Below are 24,563 nucleotides of genomic sequence, written 5' to 3'. Positions count from 1 at the left end.
ACATTTGTTTAAATTTTTTTTTTGTCTAACACAATTCCAAGGGACTCATGATGGAAAATGCTATGTCGTCTGAATGCGAATCAAAGCATACAATTCTCTTTTTTTGTTTTTTCTTTCTCGTCTTTCCCTTTGGTTCTGATTCTTCTTTCACAACATGAATAATGTAGAAATATATTTAATATGATTGTACAGGTATAGCCTATATCAGATTGCATGCTGTCTTGGCGAGGGAGAAAGAAGGGAGGGAGAAAATATTTGGAACTCAAAATCTTATAAAAGTGAATGTTGAAAATTAAAAATAATTTTTTTTTAAAAAAAGAGTCAATCTGAAAAATAAAACAAAAAATTTTAAATTCCAAATTCTCTCCCTCTCTCTCCCCTCCACCCCCTATTGAGAACCCTCAGGAAAGCAATTTGAATCAGATTATACCTGTGCAGCTGGACATCCTTCTTAGCACTGGATTTATGATTGCTTGTCAGAAATGTTTAGTAGGACTCTGGTCTCATTTAGACTTTAGAGATCCCTTCTGATTCTGTGATCTTTGGGAGAATCTGGTCAGGAAAAAGAAATAGCAACACCTATTTCCAATGAAGAACTTGAACTCTAAGGCCTCTCTTCCAGCTCAGCAAGGTGCTGAAGATGTGAACACACACACACACACACACACACACACACACAATTACAATACCATGTATAATGTAATAAGCTAGTGCTATTTTTGTTCGAAGGCTAGAAAGATGACAATGACAATTTGGATGAGTGTGGAGTAGATGGAGAGGGAAGAGTAGGAAAGCCTTCCTTCTGGAGGCTTTCCTTGAAAATGATCACTCCTCAAATTTTCTTGAAGAATTTTACCTGCATCTTTTCTTTTACCCCATTCTGTCTTATATTAATTTGTGTCCCTCCCATCCCCACCTTTAGATCATAATCTTCTTGAGCAAAAAGGGCTGCTTCATTTTGTAGTCTGTGTTTGTATCCCCTAGCATAGTGGCCCTGTGCTTGGTGGGTGCTTAATACGCAGTATTAAATGGAGGAAGTGACTTTTGAATTGGGAGTAAGAGTCCAATAGCCGAGCTAGAGAGGTATTCTGGGTGGGGTCATTGTAAACAAAGGCACTGAGGACCGGATTGTCGGTCTGAGAACTGAAGCAACTTCAGGCTGAAGGAAGTGTCGGGAGATGAGGCTGGGGAGTATAAATTTGGAAGTAAAACGCAGAGGACGGAAACACTATGCAAAAAGTTTGGACTTTATACAGTACGTAATGGGTAACTGAAAGGTTTTTCCCCCCTTAAATAAGGGGTGGGGTCGATATTCTCAAAAAGTAAATTTTTATGATTTTTTTGAACTACAATCCCCTCCCTTCCCACCCCCATCTCCCAAGTGCTGTCCCAGACTCTTTTTACGTTTGTGTGTGTATATGTATGTGTGTATAAAGTGGGGAGTAGGAGGGTGATATGATAGAGAACTTTTTGAAATTCCAAATAAAAACAGTCCAGCCATGAACTCCCTTTTCAGGGTCCCCTAGGAAAAAGGTTTTGGCCTTATTTCATCCCCACCCCCTCCACATTCTATTAAAGAGGCTGCATTCTGTGGTTGAGTCATTGTCAAGGCGTAGGAGCTTTAAACTATGCGTGGAACCGCTTTTACGGAAAACTAGGTGCCCCGTGGTTCTCTGGGGAAAATTTCCCCCCCTACGCTTCAGTTTCGAGAATTACGTAAGAAATTCCAAGTGGAGACTTCATGCTTGGAAGAGCAAGCGGTCCGCTCCAGAGTACAGAATTGGGGTGGAGGTACATTATCTGAGGTACTTTCACCCTCCCTCCCAAACCCTTCCTGGGAATGGTGAGGAATAGCCCTCTGCAACGGATTCCGGTACCGAATCAGATTTTAAATGCAAAACAAACTACTGCGCGTCTGCCTCGAAAACTCTAGGACCCACCTAAAATTTCCTGCTTCCTGTTTTCTAAACTGCTTGGCTGGCCGGGTCTCCAGGGAGTAGCTGTGGCAACTGTTGTGTTAGGAATTACAGACTGTGGTGTTTCTGCGTCTGCCCAGTGGCTCAACTACGTGGCCGACTCCAGAGCGCTGGATGACCAAGCCTCACGCCCCGTGAGTACGAAGGAGCACTCGTCCCTTCTCCCCGTCCCGGCAGAGTTGAACTTAGCAGGCTGGCAGTGAGTGAGGCATTTACCAGCAGCTCCGGAGGCAGCGGGTTCCCGCCTAGATCCACCAATGTAGCGCTGCACTCTGAATTTGAACTTGGGAACTATTTACTCAGTCTTGGAGCCTGTGAACTATACAAACGCTTTTTTTTTTTTTCTGAGTTAAAACTGTTACTTCACATAGAAGTATTTGTTGATGGAATGAAATGTCTTTAAGAGCTTAATAAATGCTTTTCGTTGATTTATTAGTCACTACTGATTATATTCTAGATCTCATCTAAGAATGAGAATATCTCACATTTGTATAAATTTTATGTAGACTTATTGCAGGGCTTCTTAACCTTTTTTATTTGTCATGGACGACCCTTTTGGCAGTGTGGTGAAGCCTTTGGAGCCTTTCTCAGAATGGTTTTAAATGCACAAAGTAAGATACACAGGATCACAGAGGAAAACATTGAAATACAGTTGTGAAACCCGAGGTCATGGGTCCCCATCCCTATGTATAGGCTTAATATATAGTCCCAGGGTGTTCCTGGAAGGTTCTCAGTTACCTAAATGCCATAAAAAAGAGAGGCAAAGCAAAGGAAACTTTTTATTTATACTTGTATTTGTGTTCATCCTATGCCTAGCATCTGGTCCTTTTCTGCAAGCATTAGTCATTTTCTAGAGAAAAGAAAACTATCTCTGGGGACACATTCCAGACAAACTAATTACAAATCACTAAACTACTTGAGTCAGAGAACGTTATATATGCTAATAAAAATTATTTTGGTCATGCTAATGCTACTTTAGACACAAGAAAAAATATTAACAAAGGCTTTGGTAAAAGTGGAAAGTTTTCATTTGGATAGAAAAAAAAGTCCCTTAAAAGTAGGGATGATTTCATTTTTTAAATCATTTTATCCCCTGTGCCTGACATAGTTGCTAAAACATAGTAGACACTTAATGAATATTTCTTGATTGTTGTCTGCTTCCCCTGCAAAGAAATTCTTCTGTAAAATGGAAATCATTATGTAATATAAGTAATATAGGATAACGATACTTGTGCTGTCTTCCTCACAGGGTTATTTGGCAAACTTTAAAGTGCTATATGAATGTGAGCCCAAGACTTTGAGTTAGGAGGACCTGAGTTCAAATTCTGCCTCAGACACTTACTAGCTGTATGACCTTGGGCAAGTCACTTAATTCTTTGAGGTTTCCTTATTTGTAAATGGGGATAATAATAGCACCTACCTCGTGTAAAAACTTTGCCAAACTTAAAACTCTGTATAAATACAAGTTGTAACAACAGTAGCTAAGTAGCTATTTTTGAATTTATCACAATCAGTAGTACTCAATAAATGAATAAATGAAAAAGCATTTATTAACCCCTAATTATATATTTAAGCACTATGCTACTACCAAGGTAAAGACAGTCCTAGCCTTAGAGAAGCTAATACTCTAGAGGTCACTGGAGTGATGGAATGGATTGAGTGTTGGAGTTAGGAAGACCTGAGTTTGAATCCTGCTTCAATTCTTTTTAGCTGCTGTAACAAGTCACTTAACCTCTCTCTACCACTTCACAGGGTTGGGTAAGTCACTTCCTCAGATGTAGTGCAATTATATTGCATTCAAGGTGAGAGCTGTCCAAAAATGGAATAGATTTCCTCTTAAGATAATGAATATGTTAAGGCAATCAATCACAGGAACATCATGGGATGTTGTAGAGGGTATTCATTCATGCTTCAGATAGACTAGGTGACTATTAAGTCCCTTCTGACTCAGAGATTCTCTGATTCTTTGATGGGAGAACTATAATTGACTCTCAGTTTTTCAGGGAGGGGATGGAAGAGAAGAGGCAGGAGAAGGGGAAAGGAAGGAAAAAGAAAGAGAATGGGTATTTATTAAGGTTCTACTATATGAGCTAAGAGCTTTACAACTATTATTTCATTTGGTGTGTACTTTATTCAGTTTTTTTTCCTTTCTATCAATCAACAATTGAGTACTTTCTACATGCCAGTAATTTTAAGGCATACAAAGAGATATAAGACAGTATTTTGTGCATAGTCCATTCTCAGTAAATATGAACTAAGTGTGTGTATATGTTTGTATGTCCCAGGGGGTGGGGAGGGCCTGGTTGAGATTTACCAGGTTAAAAAATGAAGCCTTTGTTCTGACGTTGACATTATTTTCTCCATGGGAGGGTGAAATCCATATTCTATGACCACGGAATTGTTTGTATATAAATAGTTTGTAGCTGTTTTAATAACCGAGAGACTCAAAGGGAAGGGCTACAAAGATTGTATTAGTTTATGATTTACTGAACTGCTGTGTATCTTTGAAGCCCCTTTCAAGGCCCCATAATGCCCCAGGAGAAGAGGAATAACACAGCCTCAGAGTCAGCAATGACTGACAGCAGTAGTGGAGGACAAAGAGCACAGTGTGCACAGTGTTGACTAAGGTCTTGGACCGTGCAGAAACCAGAGCTGAGGAGTAGCAAAGGACAGAGCCATGATGTAGAAGACCGAACCCAGACTTTCCCCTTCGGTATTACTATTAGTTATGCAGACTGTAGAGGTCCTGGAAAAAGGGGTTCACTCTGTCAACTACAAGTGCCTTCCCCCTGTGGGGCAGATTTACTAGTGACTAAAGCCTTCCATTTTGGGGGAGTGGCTTCTACCACCGGGCAGTATGGTAGGTACTCTATAGGTCCCTGTCGGGGATGAGAATTAATTAACCTGGGGTGTTGTGGGAGTGAGAATCAATACCAATACTAATCTGATACTGAGAATCAAGTACTTAGGAGTGATATTTTAACTGTTTATGGGCTCAGGTGTAAGCTCTTTGTTCTTCATAGTTTTTCCTTTTTGTCTCATTGAATAAAATCTGTATGGTATTGATGAGGTCAGAGTTGGGAGAGCTGGTTCATCAAATGTGAAAAAATCCACTTAGACCTTCTCTGTAGCCATTGGGAGCCTTATTGATGCAAAAGCAGCAGGCCTGAGATTTAGCAAGAAGCTAAATAAAAGGCACTGATGTAGGGAAGGGACCTCACTCACATAGACCAAAAGCTATACAGCCTGTAGGATGATTTTAGGGTTTCTTATGGGGGTTGGAGATGTAGGGATAGGATAAGTCTTACAAGATAAGGACACTGGTAGAGGACAACAAATGACACAAGATAAGGGAGACTGGAAATTTTGTGACCCAGGGTGGGGGAGAGAAAGAATTCCATGGCCCAGGGTAATGGTAAGTTTGGTGGTATTTCAAGATAAGGGGAGGAGACTTTAGGGTGCCAGGGAGAGAGAAACTCATCCCTTAGAGCACCTTTGTATCAAGAGACTTTAAGGTGTCTCCAAGTTAGAGGACAAACCAGGGAAAAGGCGACTTAGTCCTTAGGGCACTGTTTGCATCCACATCAGTATTTCTGAGTTCACCTAAATGCTTCCCATGTAAATGGAGTGCCCTTTTAATTTTTCCGTATAGACTTATAAATTATAGGTCTCTTTTTATATGTATTCCCAGCAGAAACCCTTGGAGGGGGAATGAGTCAAAGAGAAAGTAATTTGTGAGACACAAATCTGTCCTGGGTAAAAACCCAGAGTTGGGGTTCCATACTATATTTTGGGTTTTAGGTGGGGAGTCAAAGTCAAAGATTCCATATACTAATAAAATGAGGAAGTGCTTTTAAAATTTTACCTATATTTTGTTTTTACATCACCTAAATTTCCAATATATCTCTTCCTTTATCCTCCCAGAGAACCATTCCTTAACTAAAAAAGAGGGGGAAAAAAACCAGTTCAGCAAAATTAACCAACACAGCAACTATGTTTATTCTTTTCATTTACATTATTGTAGTCATTGTATGTATTGTTTTCCTGGTTCTGCTTACACTGTTTTGCATCTCTTAATTCTGTATTAGCTCATTGAAGTCTTCCTGTGCTTCTCAGTTCTTCATATTCATAATTTTTTACAGCACAGTAATATCCCATCATTTATCACTTATTTAGCTATTCTCTCAACTGTTAGCCATCTGCTTTGTTTCCAGTTGTTTGTTACTACAAGTACTATTATAAATATTATGGTGTATATTCATCTTTTACCTTGTGGTATATGCCTAGCAGTAGGATCTCTGGGTCAAGGATATGGACATTTTAGTCATTTCCGATTATTTTTAATTGCTTATTTTTCCACAGCCCTTGAAATACCAATTTTCTATATTTTGTCTTAGCTAATTTGCTGGTTGTGAGGTGAAACTTGGGGGTTTTATAATGTGCATTTCTCTTATTTCATTTGGCTGTTAATAGTTTGCAATTCTTCTTTTGAGAACTATTTGTTTTCATATCCTCTGATTACTTAGTTGGGAAATGGCTTTTAGTCTTATGTATTTGTGTTAGTTTCCTATATAGTTTGGATATCAAGACCTTTGTCAGAGATATTTGATGCAAAGATTTTTTTCTTAATCCCTTCTTATCCTACTTACATTAATTTTGTTTATGCAAAAGCTTCTCAATTTCATGTAATAAAAAATTTTCTCTTTTATCTTTTGTGATTTCCTGTTTTTGTTTGGTTAAGAGTTGACTCATTAGCCATAGCTGTGAAAATATCAGATAAGGCTCTTTTCTAGTGTGTGGTGGTGGTGGTGGTGGTGGTGGTGGTGGTGGTGGGGTGAGGAGGCTATGGCCTTTAATATTTAGGCCACATATTTGTTTTCAGCTTATTGTGGTATATAGAGGTACAACGTATTCTAAATCTAATTTCTGCTAAGCTGCTTTCGAATTTTTCCTGAAGTTCTTGTCAAATAAGGAGTTCTTTCCTAAATAATTTATGTCTCAAGTTATTAAATTCTGGCTTATGAAGTTCAATTCTTTCTAATTCTTAGGAAGTGATGCTACACTTCAGTGTTTTTGAGGCAGGCAGAATGATGTAATGGAAAGAGCTCTGTCTGGGTACCGGTGCTAGCTTTGACATCTTAACCCCATGACCACAGGATATGACATTTAAACTTTTGGGCCTTGGCTTTCTCATCTGTAAGATGAAGATAAAACTCATACATAGAAAAGCAGGAGTATTTATTAGGGTTCCCTGCTTAGCATTGGGAATACAAATACAAGGAAGCAAGACTGCCTCTGCCCTCAAGGAATTCCCATTCTAATAAGAGAAGACATTCCCCTTCTTGAAGGGGAGTTGGAAGGTGATGGGGAGGTGGCATGGAGGCTTTAGTTCACAAGAGGAGGCAAAAGTTCACCTGTAAGAATCAATTTTTCAGAATCCAAGATTCTGTTGGGAAAGGCATGAGATTATGGTAAGAGTGCCCCTATCCCTTTAGACCTTTGTGAAGAAAATACTTTATATAAACCTTGAAGTGTTATGTAAATGTAAGACAACTTAATCTCAGTTGATAGGATCCTTAGTCCATTGTCCATGGACAAGAACAAAAGGAGGAAGGAGAGGAGAAATTTGGAAACTGAAGTCAGTCCCATATTAAGTCCAATTTTCATCATTCTCAAACCTGGCCAGCTACCACCCCTTCTCATTCCTCCTTTGGCCATTTAATGCTCTCCAGCAGTGTACTCTCTGTTGCCCCTCCCCCTACTTCTACCACAAAAAGAAATGAAACTGATTCTAGAATTTTTGTCCCACATGACTCACTGAATTACTATGACAAATTGATTCTACCTCCATTGTCTTCTAGATTATTTGAAGGTTGGGGGCTGCTACTTAATCCCCAAAGAATGTCCTTTATCTGTATGTAGTCATACTTAGGATATGGTAGCATGAGGGAACTGAAGTTAAAGGGTCAGTAGATTCTCTAAATTAGCAGACGCTTTCCTGGGACACATTGTGAAGGTCTGAATTATCAGGCTTTCTTAGTGGGAGTGACAGGGAATTTCTGTAAAACCAGACTGTCGGTTGGGCTGGAAAAACAAGGTAAAGTACTAAAAACAATGGAAACACCCCCATAAGCTGAACTGGTTGTTGGAAAATCAAGGGAAATCAGATATTTTACTATGGAAAGACAATTTATGATAATGGTGAAGGGAGCTGGAAGAATCCCTTTGTTTCCTGCCTAAGCAAGAGTAAGGGAAGATGAGCAGCAGCCACTGATATTGGGAAAGAGGTGAGTGGGGTTCTGAGCTAGGGAGGGATAGAAAGAAGCATGCACTTCTTTTACTTCCTTATATGTCTGTAGAGGGTGGGAGCATGAAGGACGCAGTTTACGAATGGCAGTAAAATTGTCTTCTTATAGAAGATCTGTAGTCCAACTATCTTTTGAATGTAGGTAAGCAAAGTTATAAAATGGAAACTCCTTGAAGTCAGGGTCTAACTTCAGGTTTGGTTTTTTTCCTTTGTATCTTCAGCTCCTAGCATAATGTCTTACACATAGAAAGCAAATAATAAAATGTTTGTTGAACTGAATTGAGTCTGTACTGGGCTTCACCCAAGAACCCACTTTGAAATCCTAAAAGGACCATCCTTATTGTAGGCACCATAAAAGTACCAAATGTAGTATGAACCCAAATTGTTAGCATGCAAGTATTTAATAATTACACCAAAGTAGTTAAGATTTATCTATGATCATAGATCTAAAGTTGAAAGGAATCAAAAAGGCTCCAGATTTTACAGACATAAAAACTCAGGCCCAGGGAGGTTAAGTGATTTACATAAGGTAGGCTCACACCATGTAGTAAGTATCACAAAAAGAATTTGGGCTCAGAGGCCCTGACTTCTTTCCACTGCGCCATGTCGCCTGCCTCCTGATACGTGATAATATTAAAAAGCAGAATTTTTATTTAAAAGTACAGTTTTTTTTACTAGATTATTTTCATGGTTTTAAGCAGCTAGGTGGCACAGTAAATAGGATGCTAGAATTGGAGTCAGAAAAATCTGAGTTCAGATCCTTCCTCAGACACAAACTGTGTGACCCTGGGCAAGTCACTTAACCGCCCTCTGCCTCAGTTTACTCATCTGTAAAATAAGGATAGTAATAGCACCTACCTCCCAGGGTGGTGAGATCAAATAAGATAATATATGTAAGTTGTTCAGTTGTTTTAATTGTGTCTGACTCTTTCTGGTCCCATTTGGGGTTTTCTTAATTAAGATACCAAAGTGGCTTGCCATTTCTTTCAGCTCATTTTAACACATATAAAGCAATCTACAAATCTTAAAGCACTGTTAATACTAGCTGCTGTTATTGTTTCTGTTACCCCACAGTTGCATTCTATCCTTCAAAACTAAAACATTTTCTGTTCTACTTGGGTTCATAGGATTTTGGAATTGTAAAGGACCTTAAAACTCTTCTAATATAATCTCATTTTGCAAATGAACAAACACTGCAGTTCTCAGGATCCTAACTTACTCAAGGTCATATGCCTGGAACATCCTAGACACTTTACAAATGCTTTTTCACTTGACAACATGTGACTGACATGTGACTCAGCATATAATCTTTATTCTTCCTTTTGTAACCTCTGCATATGACAGATGTTCTCACTAAGGGACTTAGATCCTGGGGAGTAATCTAGCCTGATTAGCACTGAGGGAATAGACTACTACAGAGCTCTTATCACATATATGTAGAGGAAATGAACTGATATACACACACACACACACACACACACACACACACACACACACATATATATGTATATATAAACATACATATATATACACACATAAACATATACATTCATATATGTTATGTATATGTCTGTGTAACTCTATACTCACATGTTATATATTTATATATATGTTTATATAAAGTATATATATATATATATTTTAAACCTGTCATTTTATTTTGTTAATTGACTTGCACTTAAATTTCTCCCCAGAGTAGGAATTCTTAACCATATGTATGTTTTATGTGTGTGTGGTAAATGAGAAAAAAAAATTAAATGCTAAAAAAAAAGAACAGAAAATTTATAGCATGACTTAATCCTTCCTTTTTTTTTTTTTTTGCCAGGTAAACCACCTTCTTCTCCATTATCCTTCCTATAAATTTTACAAGTTTATCTCTGAATTGTAAATCTTTCTCTTCCTCTTTTGGCAGCCATAGAATCTAAAGATTTTTTTTTTTTTGATGAAACTGAAAACTTACATAAGTCTTATAAAAGTTCTGTCTGGTGCTCAGTAGCCATTTTTAAATACCTGAGCCTGTACTCTGGGCAGGTTTTTAAACTGCCTCTGAAATACGATTGGCAGTAGTCTCTATCAAACAAATCCTTTGATTTTTCCACTTAAAATAGATTAATGAAAATAAAGCTGTAATTTCCCCCTCATCCATCTCCCTAGACCCCTTGAAATCTATGGATCCTTTGAGGGGGTCTGTGAACTCCAGCTGAAGAACCCTTCCTTGAGGGCATGGTTGTGAAAAGGAATCTACCCAGCTTCAACAGCTGTATTACAAAGTTTAAAATCTAGCATCTAGTAAAGATCCCACCATTGCCTCCTCATCCTTGTAAACTTTTATAGGAATGGGTAAACCCCAAAACATGGTTTTTACTAAAAATAATAATAAAGAAAACCATGGCTTCTATTGGCTGTGAAAACTGGTGAGTTGCTCTTAAGTTCTAACTCATCGTGTGAGTAGGAGTATTGATTTAGACTTTACTGTGAAAACCTACAAATAGATCACGTTTTAGAAAATATCATGTGATTAAAAAAATCAAGACTTTTCACTTTCGGTGAGTTTTGAATACAATTTCAAAGCTTCTCGCAAAGACTATTTCCTGGAAGCTTCAGATGGGTAGCTCTTCTGTGAATTTTTTTCATCAGACATATGAGTAATAATAACATAATGTGATTTTAGTAAATCCTCACCAATTTAGCCCGATTGTGGGAAAGGCTGCTTTGGCTTACTGAAAAGTCCTCTTCTGGTATAAGTGGAGTCATTACTTTCAAAGACATTTAGTAATGCATGGTTGAGCCATTGTTTGCAAGATAATCCTGCTAACATGCTATGTAGATGGGAGTCATTTGTAAAGAGAATATTGTAAAGAGAAAAGACTACAAAAAAAGCATCCTTATTCTCACTACCCTTGCAACCATGTTTTCTCTTTTCACTTAACAGATTACTTTTTTTAATGGTTTTTTCAGAAAACATTCTGTCTGAATCCCTCAAACTAAAATACTGAGATTTTGACGCATCTCATTTATTGATTGTGAGCCAGTGTACAGGACATGGTATGGTGTCATGTATCAACGTTTTCAATGTAACAAGATCCTGCGCCACATACACACATTCAGAGTCAGCCTCTAGCTAATGAATAGGATGTGTTCCAAAAGTTCGTTTGTTAAAGTGCTTGGTGAGAATTTGAAATTAATTTTTTCTCCTAGAAGTTGTGTTATCAAAAGGATGACTAGGTTCCCAGTCCAAAGAAGCCTATTTAACCTACAATATAGCTGGGCTTATGGAATTTTCTTAGTGATGCAAGAGACCTTAGAATCTACACAGTACACCTCCATTTTACAAATTAGGAAGTTCAGGGAGGTGAACTTCCTATTACCTATCAGAGAAGAAAGTGATTTGTACAAGGCTGCATAGCAATAGAACTGGGATTCAAACCCATGTCCTTTGATGACAACTAAATATAGTGCTCTTTCCAGTTTATTACATAAGTCTTTCCGTTCATTTCCTAGTCTTACCCCTCTTGCTGATATGGAGGCAACCTGAAAACAGTGCTAATGAACTGCAAACCCTGGGAGGTTCCTCCAAGATAAGGCTAGGGACCAATATGGTCTGAAGATGAACCAACTATTTAGAGCTTCCTAACTCGTCTGTAAAATGAGAGGTTTGAACTAGATCAACAATTTCCAGTTTTTATCAATCTATTCTCCTTGATGTAAAGAAAAAAGTTTTGGTTTTTTTTTTAATTAGCAAGGTTTTCTTTTCTGTTGTCTTGCTCTCACCGCCGGAAAAAGAAAAAGAAAAACAAAACCCTTGTAACAAATGTACATAGTTTAGCAAAACAAATTTTCATGTTGGCCGTGTCCAAATATGTATGTCTCATTCAGGGGGAGAAAGGAAATGAACTTGGACGATTTGTCAACTTCCAGGATGTCCTGACAGGGAATGGAGGTCAGGTTTTTGTAGGGAAGTTGCATTAGTGAAAATTCTGATGATGGCTGGAGCTAATGGGGGATGGGGTGTAGCAGAAGCCATCCCCCCATATATGTCTTCCTTAAGCCAGGTACTGCCTATCTAAAATAGTAAACCATATTTTGTCATTTATTATAGAATTTAGAGGATCCATTGTTCCAAAGTTCATGAAAAATGGCTTGCTGAAGCAAGTTAATGGAAGAAGGTTTGAATTAATACTGACAGCTCCTATTGAACTTCCTTTCTCTCTCAGCCTCCTCTGTTTGGTTGCCTCCCAACCTAAATAACAACTGCCATTTCTGTAATGCTCTAAGGTGTATAGGGCACTTTTCCACCTATAATCTTGTGAGATACATAGTCTAAGTAGAATTAACCAAATTTTGCAGGTGAGGAAACTGAGTTAAAGAGAAGTTTAAATGACTTCCACGTAGTGGAATGGTCTCATACCTAGTAATTGGCAGATTGTGGACTCGAGTTCACCTAACTCAACATGGTATAGTGAACAGAATGCTGGACTTGGGATGAGGAAGACCTGGTTCAAATTCTACTTCTGATGTTTAATAGATATGTGCCCATCTGGGCAAGTAATTTAACTTGCTAATTAAGTGTCACATTCATTTGTGAAATGAAGGAGTTGGGCTAGATCACTGGGTGCCAAAATTTTTTGATCATACACCCCTATCAGTATGTATATATGTATGTATATACACATATGTATATTTGTATATGTATGTATGTGTGTATATGTATGTATGTGTGTATGGATGTATATTTGTATATATGTATATTTGCATATGTGTGTATATATATGTATGTTTGTATGTATATTTGTTTGTTTTTAAATATGCACTTAAAAAAGGATGAGTTAAAGATGAAATATTTGATCCTATAGTCAATAGAGCGCCAAATAGATGAGAGTCATTTGTAAAGAGGATAGAGTCCCATGGTCAGACTTGCACAATGGAGCATGGATTTCAGAGGAAAGAAACTTGAGGCAGAGACACCAATTAGGACGCTATTTCCATAGTCCAGGCTTGAGTTAATGAATTTCTGAATTAAGGTGTTGGGATGTTTGCAAAGATGTTATGGAAGCAGAAGCAATAAGGTTATGGTTATGTAGTTTCAGAAAGATTGATTGAGGAACTGATGATACCATGGTTTTTAAACTTGGGTGAATATAGAAGGATATTGGTGCCCTCAACAAAAATAAGGAAGTTTGGGAGAGGGGTTTGGGTTGCTGGGGGGAGATAATAAAATGAGGTCTGCTATGATCTCAGTGCAATCCATCACCTGTCAGCTTAACCCATGAGACTCCCTCTCTTCTACTAGGAATAAAAAAAAGGAGATGCTTTTAATCACTAGCCATTGTGAAAGGGTGCTTGCTCAAGCCAGGAGGTGATCTAGAGGGCAGGCTGTGGGTACACTTGGAGGTGGGGGAAGGGTGTAACATAAAAAAAGTTGGAGAGAGATAGTTTCTGCCTAATTAATCATTTTATTAATTATGCTAGTGGATAACTAATAAAAGGATCATGGTATTCTTGAATGCCAAAGACTCCTCATGGAACCCACTCAGTGTTTATATGTTCTTGGAAGAATGGGGTGTTCCTGAGAGTGGCAATCAACTCTGATTGGTTAATTAATGAAAAGAATGAATATTATAATGAGAGGTGGACCCATTCTAATGAGGGGTTGGGGGACATGCCTTGTGATTTTGATCATTTGCTCCCAAACCACTTCCAGCCTCAGGTTATTAGATAAAGGATCTACCGCCTTCCTCCTCCCCCCACACACGTTCCCCGCCTCTCCCCACCCAAGTCTGAGAAGAACACATCTCACTTGGGTGGGGTCTGAACAAGATGGAGGGAAAAAATGAATTCAGTCTCAATATCAGCAATGTCCTTCTGATGTTGACTAGCCCCAGTAGAGAATGAGGAGACAGGAAAGGAAAAAAACCTTCTGTCTCCCCAATAATTGGTTATTTAAAAATCATTTCTCTCAAGGAAGAGGTAATTTTACCTATGCTGCTGTTGGTGCTCACTTGGTGGAGGTTTGGTTGCAGCCGTCCTAAGATATTTATGATATATATGTATATGATATATATATGACATATGTTAATGATATGACTCATCTCCCACTCTCCCATTGGTTGATCATAAACCATTAGGGTCATTCTATTCCCCCTCCTTAGGGGTCAGTGTTTCCATTTTGGAGACCATGGACTAGATAACCTCTAAGGGCCCTTTCAGCTCAAATTCCATGATCCCAAGATCCACCTTTTTCTGATTCCTTTTCTCCCATTCACAGAAAACTCTTATCTGCTCTTGTTACCTGTCATTTCCCTGGTACTTTCCCTTAAAACTTGTGTGATGGATTTACTTCTCAGAAATAAAAAAAAGTACAGATAACTCATTAATGTAGCGTATGCTTAGTTTCACATCCTTTGGAAACTTATGATGGGCTTTAGGTTCTGTATTTAAACAGATTAGTGTATATTTTGGTTTCATCTTATTTGCTGGAGTCCCTTTTTTGTAAGCAGGGTGAACATTTAATTTGTCAAGTCTCAATAGAAAAGGGAAAGAGCTAAATATTCATTCTAGGCAATAGCTCTCTTAAGATCAAAAGGATCACTTGGATTCCAGAGCTCATAGGGGACCTTCTAGTTCAAACCTCTTGATATGAGATTTTTCTCTCCTTCTCCCCTTTAAAAAAAACTAAAAACCAAAACCCAAACCCTACAGAAACCTCCCTGTTGGAAAGAAATTCGCAAGACTGAAAGATGCAATTAAAGATAATCTTGAAAGCAGCTTGGTTTCTTCTTGAAAAGAGCTAAGTCCATATAGCCCAAATACAGCAGTGCCTTGGAATGACAGTGTATAAGACCTCAGCTCAAGTCATTCATCAGATTGAAGAGGAATTAGATGAAGATGAAAAGGAGGTGATTCTCTTCCTATGCCGTGATCTTGCTCCAGACTTAGTCACAAAGTTGGACTTACGGGATCTTCTGTGCACCTTGAATGAGAAGGGCAAGCTGTCATCTGCTGGTTTGGCGGAATTGCTATACAGAGTAAGGAGGTTTGACCTGCTAAAGAAGATAATGAAGACAGACAGAGGCTCTGTGGAAGCCAGCCTGGTCAAGTGCCCCAAACTGATTTCTGACTACAGGTAATTCTTCTCTAACTCTTAAGGAGGTGTTGGTTGCTCCGTAATTTGGGAATGGGGGTGGATGAAAGGGAAGGTGGTTGCTACCAAATGGTAGAAATGGGGGGCAGAGACATCATAAAAGTAAAACATTATTAATAATAATGCCTCAAAGAATAAGATTCATAAAGTGCTTTTCTCACAAGTCTGAAAAGTATGTTGTGAAAGTATTATTCTCATTTAACAGTTGAGGGAATTAAGGTTAATAACTTCCCCACATTCATGGAGTCAGTAAATGTCAGAACTAGAGTTTGAATCCAGATCTCCTGACTACTAGTTCAAATTTAAGGTTCTTTTCTCCTTCCCTCCCCCTCATTACTATTCACACACATATGTATACACATATGTACACACATAAATACACAGATGTACAAACACACTTATTTTTGCGTATACTTATGATACATGTTTGCCTTAATAGAATGAGGACGAGGATCATCTTATTTTTGTATTTGTGTCCACAGTTCCTGTTATATAGTAGTTGCTTAATAAACGCCTACTTCCTTTATCAACGTAATAATAATAATAATAAATATTATACTTCCTTTCTCTGCTTCCTCTCCCCAGTCTTCTTCATTCCAAACAAAAGGGGACTGTAGGTTCTAACTGCTACACAGTGTCTTAGAAGTTATTTAGTTGTAAACACTTGCAGTGAAATTAAAAGGACAAATGGTTTCTGTTTGAATGATGAGATGGAAGGAGACAGGAGTGAGTAAGAGTTAGTCATTACTGCCAAATTCTTGAGAGATTCCACTGAAGAATTAGAGGATCCATCAGTAAGATTTTCTATGTCAGGCCCTAGCAATTTTGAGGCCCCAGAGATGATTTCTAGGATGTACTCTAGATCTCTGAATAGTTTTTCCTAACCTTTTCTTTATCCTCATTAGTCACTGAATACAATGTAGTCTTTGAATTTCAGCCCAGTCTTAGTCAGCTGTTAGGGAGTTAATTTCCTCTTATTTTAGCTCAGTGACCAATCAACGGGCATTTAAAAAATAACTTATTTGCCAGGCACTAGCTTAGAGGCTAGGGATTTCCAGATAAAAGTGAAAACAGCACCTGCTCTCAAGGAGCTTTTCTGCATAAGGGGAACGTCAGGAATACAGTGTTCACGGATAAGTAAATGAACACTAGTAGGTAATAAATACAAAGTGATGACAGTGGGAGCATTAATAAATGAGTAGGAGAAATTGGGAAAGACCTTTGGAAGGAAGTGGCCTTTGAGCTTCTCCTGGAGGGAAGTAGCTATTCAAAGAGCAGTATTCTAGGAAGAAGAATATTCTAGGCATTTGGGGGCAAACTTAGGGAGGCGGGAGATGGAATGTCATATATGAGCAAGAGCAAATGCTAATATAGATCAATATAGAGTTCTTGAGGAGTAATCTGTAATGCACATTGTTGTCAAGATCAGATGAGATAACATGTAAAGCACTTAGCGAAGTACCCGACACATAATAGGTGCTTAATAAATGCTTGTTCCCCCTGCCCCTCCCTTTCCCTATAAGCCTAGAAAGAGAAAGTGGTGGCAGATTGTTAAGGGCCAAAAAGAAATGTGTATTTGATTAATGGCAGTAGGGAGCCACCTGAGCAGGAGAATGACGCGGTCAGAATTACGCTTTAGGAATATCTATTTGGCTGCTGCATGAAGGATAGAGCAGAGAGAAGACTGGAGGCAGGGAAGTCAATTGGAAGGCTGCTGCAATAGTCTAAGCAGAGTGGAAAGGGAATGATGGACAGAGGTGAGAAATGCTGATAAGCTAGGAAGTCCGGATGACCACTACTTGTCAAAGATGTTGAAGAGGGAACTTCTGCACTGGGTGGGATGGTTGTACTAGACCTCTAAGATCCCCTTTTACTCTAGGATTCCAAGGTTCCGTGATACCTTGGGCCTGCCTTTGTGTACTTTGTATGTCCTATGAAGGACCACCAGAACAGTCTTCAGGGGCTGTAAGTATAATGTGTTGCCGAGGATTAACTATTGAGTTGTTGGGAAAAAGTAGAATACAACTTGCCTTTAAAAGGCAAGATCCTCTTGGATCAGTTTATTTTAGCTGGAATTTCTTTCTTATGTCCTCCACTACTATTCCCTCTCCCCTCAGCAGCAGCACCACTATCACCATGGTCAGTGGAGAAGGGGCTCTATCCTAGTTAGACAGAGAAAAATCCAACATAGGACAAACTGAATTTCTGAGGTGGGACTTCCTGGAGCCCAGATGTTATTTTGTCTAATGAATAATAGCTTTGATGTTCCAGGACAGGACAAGGTGACACAACAGAGTGATTGGTATTTGTACCCAATATTTGCTGGTGTTCTTCAGGGAAATAGGAAATGATTACATTTCTATCATGAATTTGCTTCTGATAGACTATTGCTCAGATATGTCAAGATCATGTTGAACTCTCTTCCTAACATCCAAGGTATTAGTGACGTGGGTCCTTGAGTAATAATTTTATTGCCATCTTTAAAAGAGAAAAGATGGGGATTCTTTGGGGGAAGTTTTTTCTTTCTCCTTGTGGAAATTAGCTGTGCTATATTAATAGGCAAAGAAGGGGAAAACCAAGAAGGAAGAAGCCATTAAAGATAATATGAATTCACCCTTTTGAGTCCTGTTAAGGTAGGAATTTTGTGTGTCTTAGACCCCTTTTGGCAGTCTGGTATAGCCTGTGGACTCTTTCTCAGAATAATATTTTGAAATAATTGAAGGAAATGCTTTCAATTAGAGGTTCATGAAAATAAAGATATAATTTTTCCCCATTCAATTTCATGGATCCCTTGAAAATTATTTACTAACCTCTTAGGGGGTCTAGGGACCCCAGGTTAAGAACCTCTGCCCTATAGCTTTTCTTAGGAATGATCTAAGGCTCTTTGTGCTAGCAAGTGTACCTATGGGGCAAGAATTACTATATAGCTGACTGTTAGCACAAGGCAGGTATACCTAGGATTTTGGTTTGGTCAGGCTGGGACTAAGTCAGTTATTTGCACTGTTGGGCTCTGATTTCATTTTTTTCTGGAGTAAGGTAGCTTCTGATTTGACTGAAGAAAATTCTCTTTCTGGTTTTCAGGGTGCTGATGACACAACTTAGTGAAGATATGGACAAATCGGAAGTGACTTCCTTAAGTTTTCTCCTAAGAGATTACATGGGAGGAGGGAAGACACACAAAAACAAGGTGACTTCCCCCCTCCACCCACACATTATTAAGGACCTATACCACAACAAGCTGGGTGCTTCTATATGGGAGGGGTAGGGCTTGAGAAAAGGGGTTGGGAGGGAGAGTTTGAGAGACAATGAGAATGAAAGGGGAAGGGAAAGAACGAGATGAAGGAGGGAACGTGAGAGGGAAGGAGAGAGAGAGGAGGGAAGAAAAGGAAAAAGAGAGACACAGAGAGAGTGAAACTCACCTGTCATCACCATCATTATCAGGATTGCCTAAGAGACCTCCCTTTCCTTCAACCTCCGTAGCATTCGTGAGAAGCCAGCTATGATACTAAGGTAATAAGCAGGAAAGATAGAGGGAGCTGTCCAGTTCTGGACATAGGAGGTTCAATCAGGGATCTCTATGGCAGGTAGTTGTCATAGACACTTTTGGACAACTTGCAGGAAGGAAAACTGAGACAGTATTTGTGGAGAAAAATGTGTATGAAAGGAAAGTAGGTACAAGCAGAAGAAAGCAAGGAGAGAAAGAGGAAAAGCCAGACTTGGGCGTAATAGGGTCCATAGGGAACACTTTGGTGTCACCCTGAAAGGTTATTCTTATTTCTGAGAACTTCATAGATCTCTTTTCCCTTTTCAGTCAGAACAGTTTTTCCTTTCTGACTCATCACATCAGCTGGGGAGAAGGGGAACCATGTTTGGCTCATGCTGAGTAGACAGAGGCAAAAGCCCTCCCTTCCTGCTTCCTTGAACTTTTGCCCACTTCTCTTTTCATTTCTCAACTGGTACAAGGAGATTATGGAAACATTTTAGGGAGAGAGCAAGAAGTGAGGTTGGAGAGAGTGAGAGAAGGGATGAAGTTCCATGAGTATTAGTCGTATTATAACTATGTAACTATATATGTATATGTACACACACATGTGTATATAAAATTAGTTATAGCTGCAATATAGTGTTATGCATATCACACATTTATAGTACTTTTAGGTTTATAAAACACTTTCCTTAGACAGTCCCCTGCAAGATGGGTAGTATGAAGAAACTGAGACTTCCCCATTATTTTTCCCTCTAAACCCACTCCTCTTCCTAACCTCCCAGTTTTTACTGAAGCATCCTTCCAGTTAGCCAAGTTCATAGCTCCATGTCCTAAATCTTCATTTGTGTCCATATCTCCATAACCAACAGGTGCCGAGTCTTGTCCATTCCATGTCTACCACATTTCTCATCCATCTTGAAGACTCTACCCTAGTTCAGATCTACATTACCTTTTATTACTGAAGTAGCATTCTTCAGATCAGCTTAGAGTCACTCACCTTAATAACTTTCAGTTTTGTTTTATATTTAAAGTCCACCACAATCTGGGTCTAACCTCCCTTTCTGGATTTATTTCACCTTGCTTCTTACACACTCTGCTTTTTAGCCAACTGTATTACTAGCTATTTGCCACACATGATACTCCATCTGCTGTCACTGAGCCTGATATTGCCCAGGCAACATCCCGTGCCTGAAACGCCCTTCCTTGTCACCTCCACCCTTGTTCCATTCAAAGCTCATCTGCCTCAAGTACCTTCAAGTACTACGTCCTTCAAGAAGTCTTTTCTGATTCCCTTCTGCCCAGTTATTACTGTGCCCTTTTCCAAAATTTCTTAGTATTTACTCTTTATATAATTTTACATTTACTTATCTATATTCATCTTGTAGTTGACTGGATTTTAATTACCCTGGATGCACTAGCTTTCCATCTGAAGAAGTGGATGTAAAAAGTCTAGTTTTGGACCATAGGCCTCGGTTAGCTTTCTATCAAGGCTATTTATTCTCTGTTCCCAATTTGAATTTCCCTCCTCTGTTCCCCATTGGCTGGTTACTTCAGGATTCACTGCCTATCTGAAAACACCTACCCCGCCACTCCCAACGTGGGTCTCCGACCCTGCTTATATCTCTCATTTCCACATTTCAGGTACCACCCCCCCCAATTTTCTTTATACTTTATTTGGTAAAGGAATGACAAGCCATAAATACTTTTAATCTCAACCCAGCATGTCAGCATCACTCAGGTTTTATGATCTACATAGCATGAGAAAGGAATGCTCATGAAAGGAATTCTCTTTAGCACTATGTCTGGAGATACATTTCTAGCATCTGATAACTTAATTCCACTTCCTGCCACTAGGTATTTCCAGATTACAAAAGTGCTTTGTCATGTTTCATTTACATCAGAAAAAGATTACAAAGGGTTTCATAAGGGAAAGCAAATCTGAAAGGAAATGATTCAGTCTTAAACCAGGAGATATTTAAGCTTTTTAATCTAATCTTGAACTAAAATAATCCATTCTCACTTTGGATATCCTGATCCTCTCTAGGCCATATGCCTAGGTCAGGTTCTTACCAAGCTGGTCAGACTCTCCCTCTATTCCTACTTAATCAGTAACTAACTTCCTTCCAACCCCCAAGAGAAAGACAAGACAATGATCCATGAGAATATAGCACAGGCCCCCAAATACACAAAGACAAAACTGATAGGCAAAAAAAAGACTAAGATCTAGAGTATGACACTAGATTACTGTTAAAAATGGATCTATCAGTCAATAAACATTAAGCACCTACTATGCGCCAGGCATGGTGATAAGCAGGGGAATACAAAAAGAAGCAAAAAACAGGCCCTGCCCTTAAGGAGCTTATGATATAATGGAGGAAACCACATGTAAACAAATATGTATAAGCAAACTATATATAGGATAAATAGGAAATAATTAAGGGAGAGAAGAGACTAAAATTAAGAAGAGTTGGGGAAGGCTTCCAATAAAGGATGGGATTTTTAGTTAGGACTTAAAGGAAGACAGGGAGGTCAGTAGGTGGAATGGAGGAGGAAGAGTGTTCCAGGTATGGGGGACAGCCAGAGAAAGTATCTGGAGCTGAGAGGCGGAGTGTCTTATTCATGGAACAGCCAGGAGGTCAGTGTCACTGGATCAAATAGTACATATTGGGGACAAAAGTATAAGAAGACTGGAAAGAGGGGCAGCTAGGTGGCACAGTGAGTAGAGCACTGGCCCTGGACTCAGGAGGACCTGAGTTCAAATGCAGCCTCAGACACTTGATACATGGGCTAGCTGTGTGACCTTGGGCAATTCACTTAACCCCAATTGCCCTGCCAAAAAACCAACAAAATAAAAAAAAATAAAATAAAACTGGAAAGACAGAAAGGGGTTAAGGTATGAAGAGCTTTGGATACCAAGCAGAGCATTTTGTATTTAATCCTGGAGGTGGTAGGAGCCACTGGAATTTATTGAGTAGGGACATGGTCAGACCTGCAGTTTTTAGGAATGGAGGATAGATTGGAGTGGGGAAGAGATTTGAGGCAGACAGACCAGTAATCAAGGCATGAGGTGATGAGGTTCTACGCTAGAGTGGTGGCAGTGTTGGAGGAGGAAAGGGGGCACGTTGGAGAGATGATGCAAAGGTGAAAGTGACAGGTCTTGACAATAGCTTGGATGTGGGGGGTGAGAGAGTGAAAAATCCAGGATGACTCCTAGGTTTTGAGCCTGAGGAACTTTGGGGGGGTCAAGATGGGGAGGTGACCTGGGAGAGAACTAAAGGGTGATGGGAATGCTGATCATGGTGTGATTGAATAGAGAGTTTTGTAAGGGAAGGCAGAAGATGTACTGATGAACCAAAGAGGTCATTTTGGGGTACTTACCTACATTCAAAATCAAGAGACACTTGTTCCAGTGTTTTCAGCCCCTTGTCCCCTCTAGGTTATTGAAGGACATTATTCCCCCAATGGAATGTAAGCTGCTTGAGGGCAGGAACTCTTACATTTTAGTCTTTTTTATCCCAGTGCTTGGAGCTTAGGGCTTTAATAAATACTTACTGACTAGTACCTTCTGTCATTCACAGCAGCTCAGTGGCAATCAAGGTGACTTATAACATAAGGCAATTAGCTGGAAAGTGAAACTAGAAGCTATCTATACTTAGGAAGTGGCTTTAGATAACGTACTCCCTCTCAAAGGGAAACTACTACTTTTGGGAAGATCTGAATTTTGCTGGTGGTGCTGACATTCAGCTTTATATGTGGAGCGGGGCAGCTAGGTGCAGTAGTAGATTGGAACGGGTGAGTTCAAATTCTGTCTCAGACACCGGGTGACCCTAGCCTAAGTCAATTACTCTCTGAATTTCCTTTTCTCATCTGTAAAATGAGTACATTAATGATACCTACTACGTAGGATTTTTGGAAGATCAAAAGAGATAACATGTGGAAACACTTTGCAAACTACTGTACAAATGGTAGTTCTTGCTGTAGTTTTATATAGTCGTTTCATTTTTTTTTGCCTGGTTTTGAACCCTGAAGTTTTTTGGGTACTCTGATGATGGCTGTTAACTGAATGAATCAATAGGAGTTAGAGACATGCTATGCCCTCGTTGGACAGAGAATTATTTTGGACACTTTTTTAAAAGAAATTCTGTCATTAATATAGAAATTGCTTCTCCATTACCCTCTCCCCTCATTTTTAGGGGCAGTCCCTAGAGCTTTCAAGTGGAGATCTAATCAGAGGGAAATTGCAGAAGTTTCTCAGACTGCTGCTCATGCAGATTTTATGAGTTACCCCCCAGAGGTCCTGGCGTTAGCAGCCCCAGGGAGTAGATTGACCTTTTAAAGCCTAACTGTGCACAGAGGAGGGGCTTTCTGACTCCGAGGAGTTGAATTAAAGACTGTGTCAGGCTAGTCTGTCTTTGTGATGCCACCTTTGTAGGTTTCTTGTTCTTGACCCCACTGGGGGGAGTAAACACAGATCCTTTCATTTAACTGAGAGTAAATCATCTACCCTGTGGTTTATCCCTGTAGGTTAATAGTCTATTCTCCTGACTCTTTTACCCTTCTTGGTTATTATCATTATTTATTATTATTTCTTCTTTTTTTTTATAGAGTTTCTTAGATGTTGTTATCGACCTAGAGAAGGTAAACTTGATTGCTCCTGACAAGTTAGATTTACTGGAAAAATGTCTGAAGAACATTCACAGGATAGATCTGAAGAAAAAAATTCAGAAATATAAGCAGTCAGGTAAGAAGAATTTTGACCTCTCACCCCAAGGATGATTCAGTGCAAAGAAATGCTTGTACCTAGTAGATATTCAATGAATATTTGTCAAGCCCAGAAGCACTTTGTCCTTTTGTTCTTAATTGCTCAACCTTTAGCTCATCAGCCACATGAACAGATCTCTCTGTCTTTTTATTTGATGGATTATTTATCTGACTTAGGGTTTGAGTTCAGTTAGGTGGTTAGGGTTATTTGTAGTTTTAAAAATTATTGTTTTGTGAATGTCAAAAATTGTTTTTGCATGCAGCTGGGAAATAAAATATACAGGCAATAGGATATAGAAGTATATCTTGCCCTACAGGAAAATAGAAGGGGAAAGGGATAAGAGAAAGGGGGTTAGTGATAGAAGGGAGGGCAGATTGGGGGAAGGGTGATTAGAATGTACCCCATCTTGGGGTGGAGGAGGGGAGAGATGGGGAGAAAATTTGGAACTCAAAATCTTGTGGAAGTGAATCTTGAAAATTAAAAATAAATTAATTAATAAAAAGTATTGTTTTGATATTAGTATGATAATTTCCAAAAGTGATTTTTCCCTAAGACTTAAGAACTTTGACCAGTACAATGACCAACCATGCTTCCAGAGGACAGGGAATGAAGCATGCTATCCACCCTCTGACATAGAAGTGATGGATTCAGGGTATAGAATGGGGCATATGTGTTTTTTGGATAAGGCCAGTGTTAGGAGTTTATTTTGTTTGAGTATGCCTATTTGTTGCAAGAGTTTTATTTTTCTTTTGTTTGTTTTCTCCTGGGAGGAGAAACAGAAAGAGAAAGTAGTTTTTTGTTAATTGAAAAAATTTAAATAAAAAAGTGGTTTCCCTTGGAAAGAACCATCAGTTGTTAATTTTTAGTGATCTAAAGACCCACTTATTCTC

At 39.0% G+C, this 24,563-nt stretch overlaps 1 protein-coding gene across 3 annotated transcripts in view; it reads left to right on the top strand.

Moving 5' to 3' along the window:
* The window catches only part of CFLAR (CASP8 and FADD like apoptosis regulator), a 62,647-nt gene that overhangs the window by 13,871 nt on the left and 24,213 nt on the right, over positions 1 to 24,563 (top strand). For 2 of the 3 annotated variants that reach the window (XM_036755207.1, XM_036755205.1), the window contains exons 2-4: positions 14,983 to 15,406; positions 18,506 to 18,611; positions 23,517 to 23,652. In XM_036755207.1, the coding sequence (XP_036611102.1) occupies positions 15,108 to 15,406; positions 18,506 to 18,611; positions 23,517 to 23,652 (541 nt within the window). In that variant the 5' untranslated portion in view covers positions 14,983 to 15,107. Of the gene's footprint in view, positions 1 to 1,456; positions 2,111 to 14,982; positions 15,407 to 18,505; positions 18,612 to 23,516; positions 23,653 to 24,563 lie in introns of those variants that run through there. The other variant, XM_036755206.1, reaches the window with a different exon arrangement.

This window comes from Trichosurus vulpecula, chromosome 4 (assembly GCF_011100635.1).
Source record: "Trichosurus vulpecula isolate mTriVul1 chromosome 4, mTriVul1.pri, whole genome shotgun sequence".
Lineage (NCBI taxonomy): Eukaryota > Metazoa > Chordata > Mammalia > Diprotodontia > Phalangeridae > Trichosurus > Trichosurus vulpecula.
Note: the sequence above shows the minus strand (reverse complement) of the source record. Positions and strands in the feature narration are given on the sequence as shown.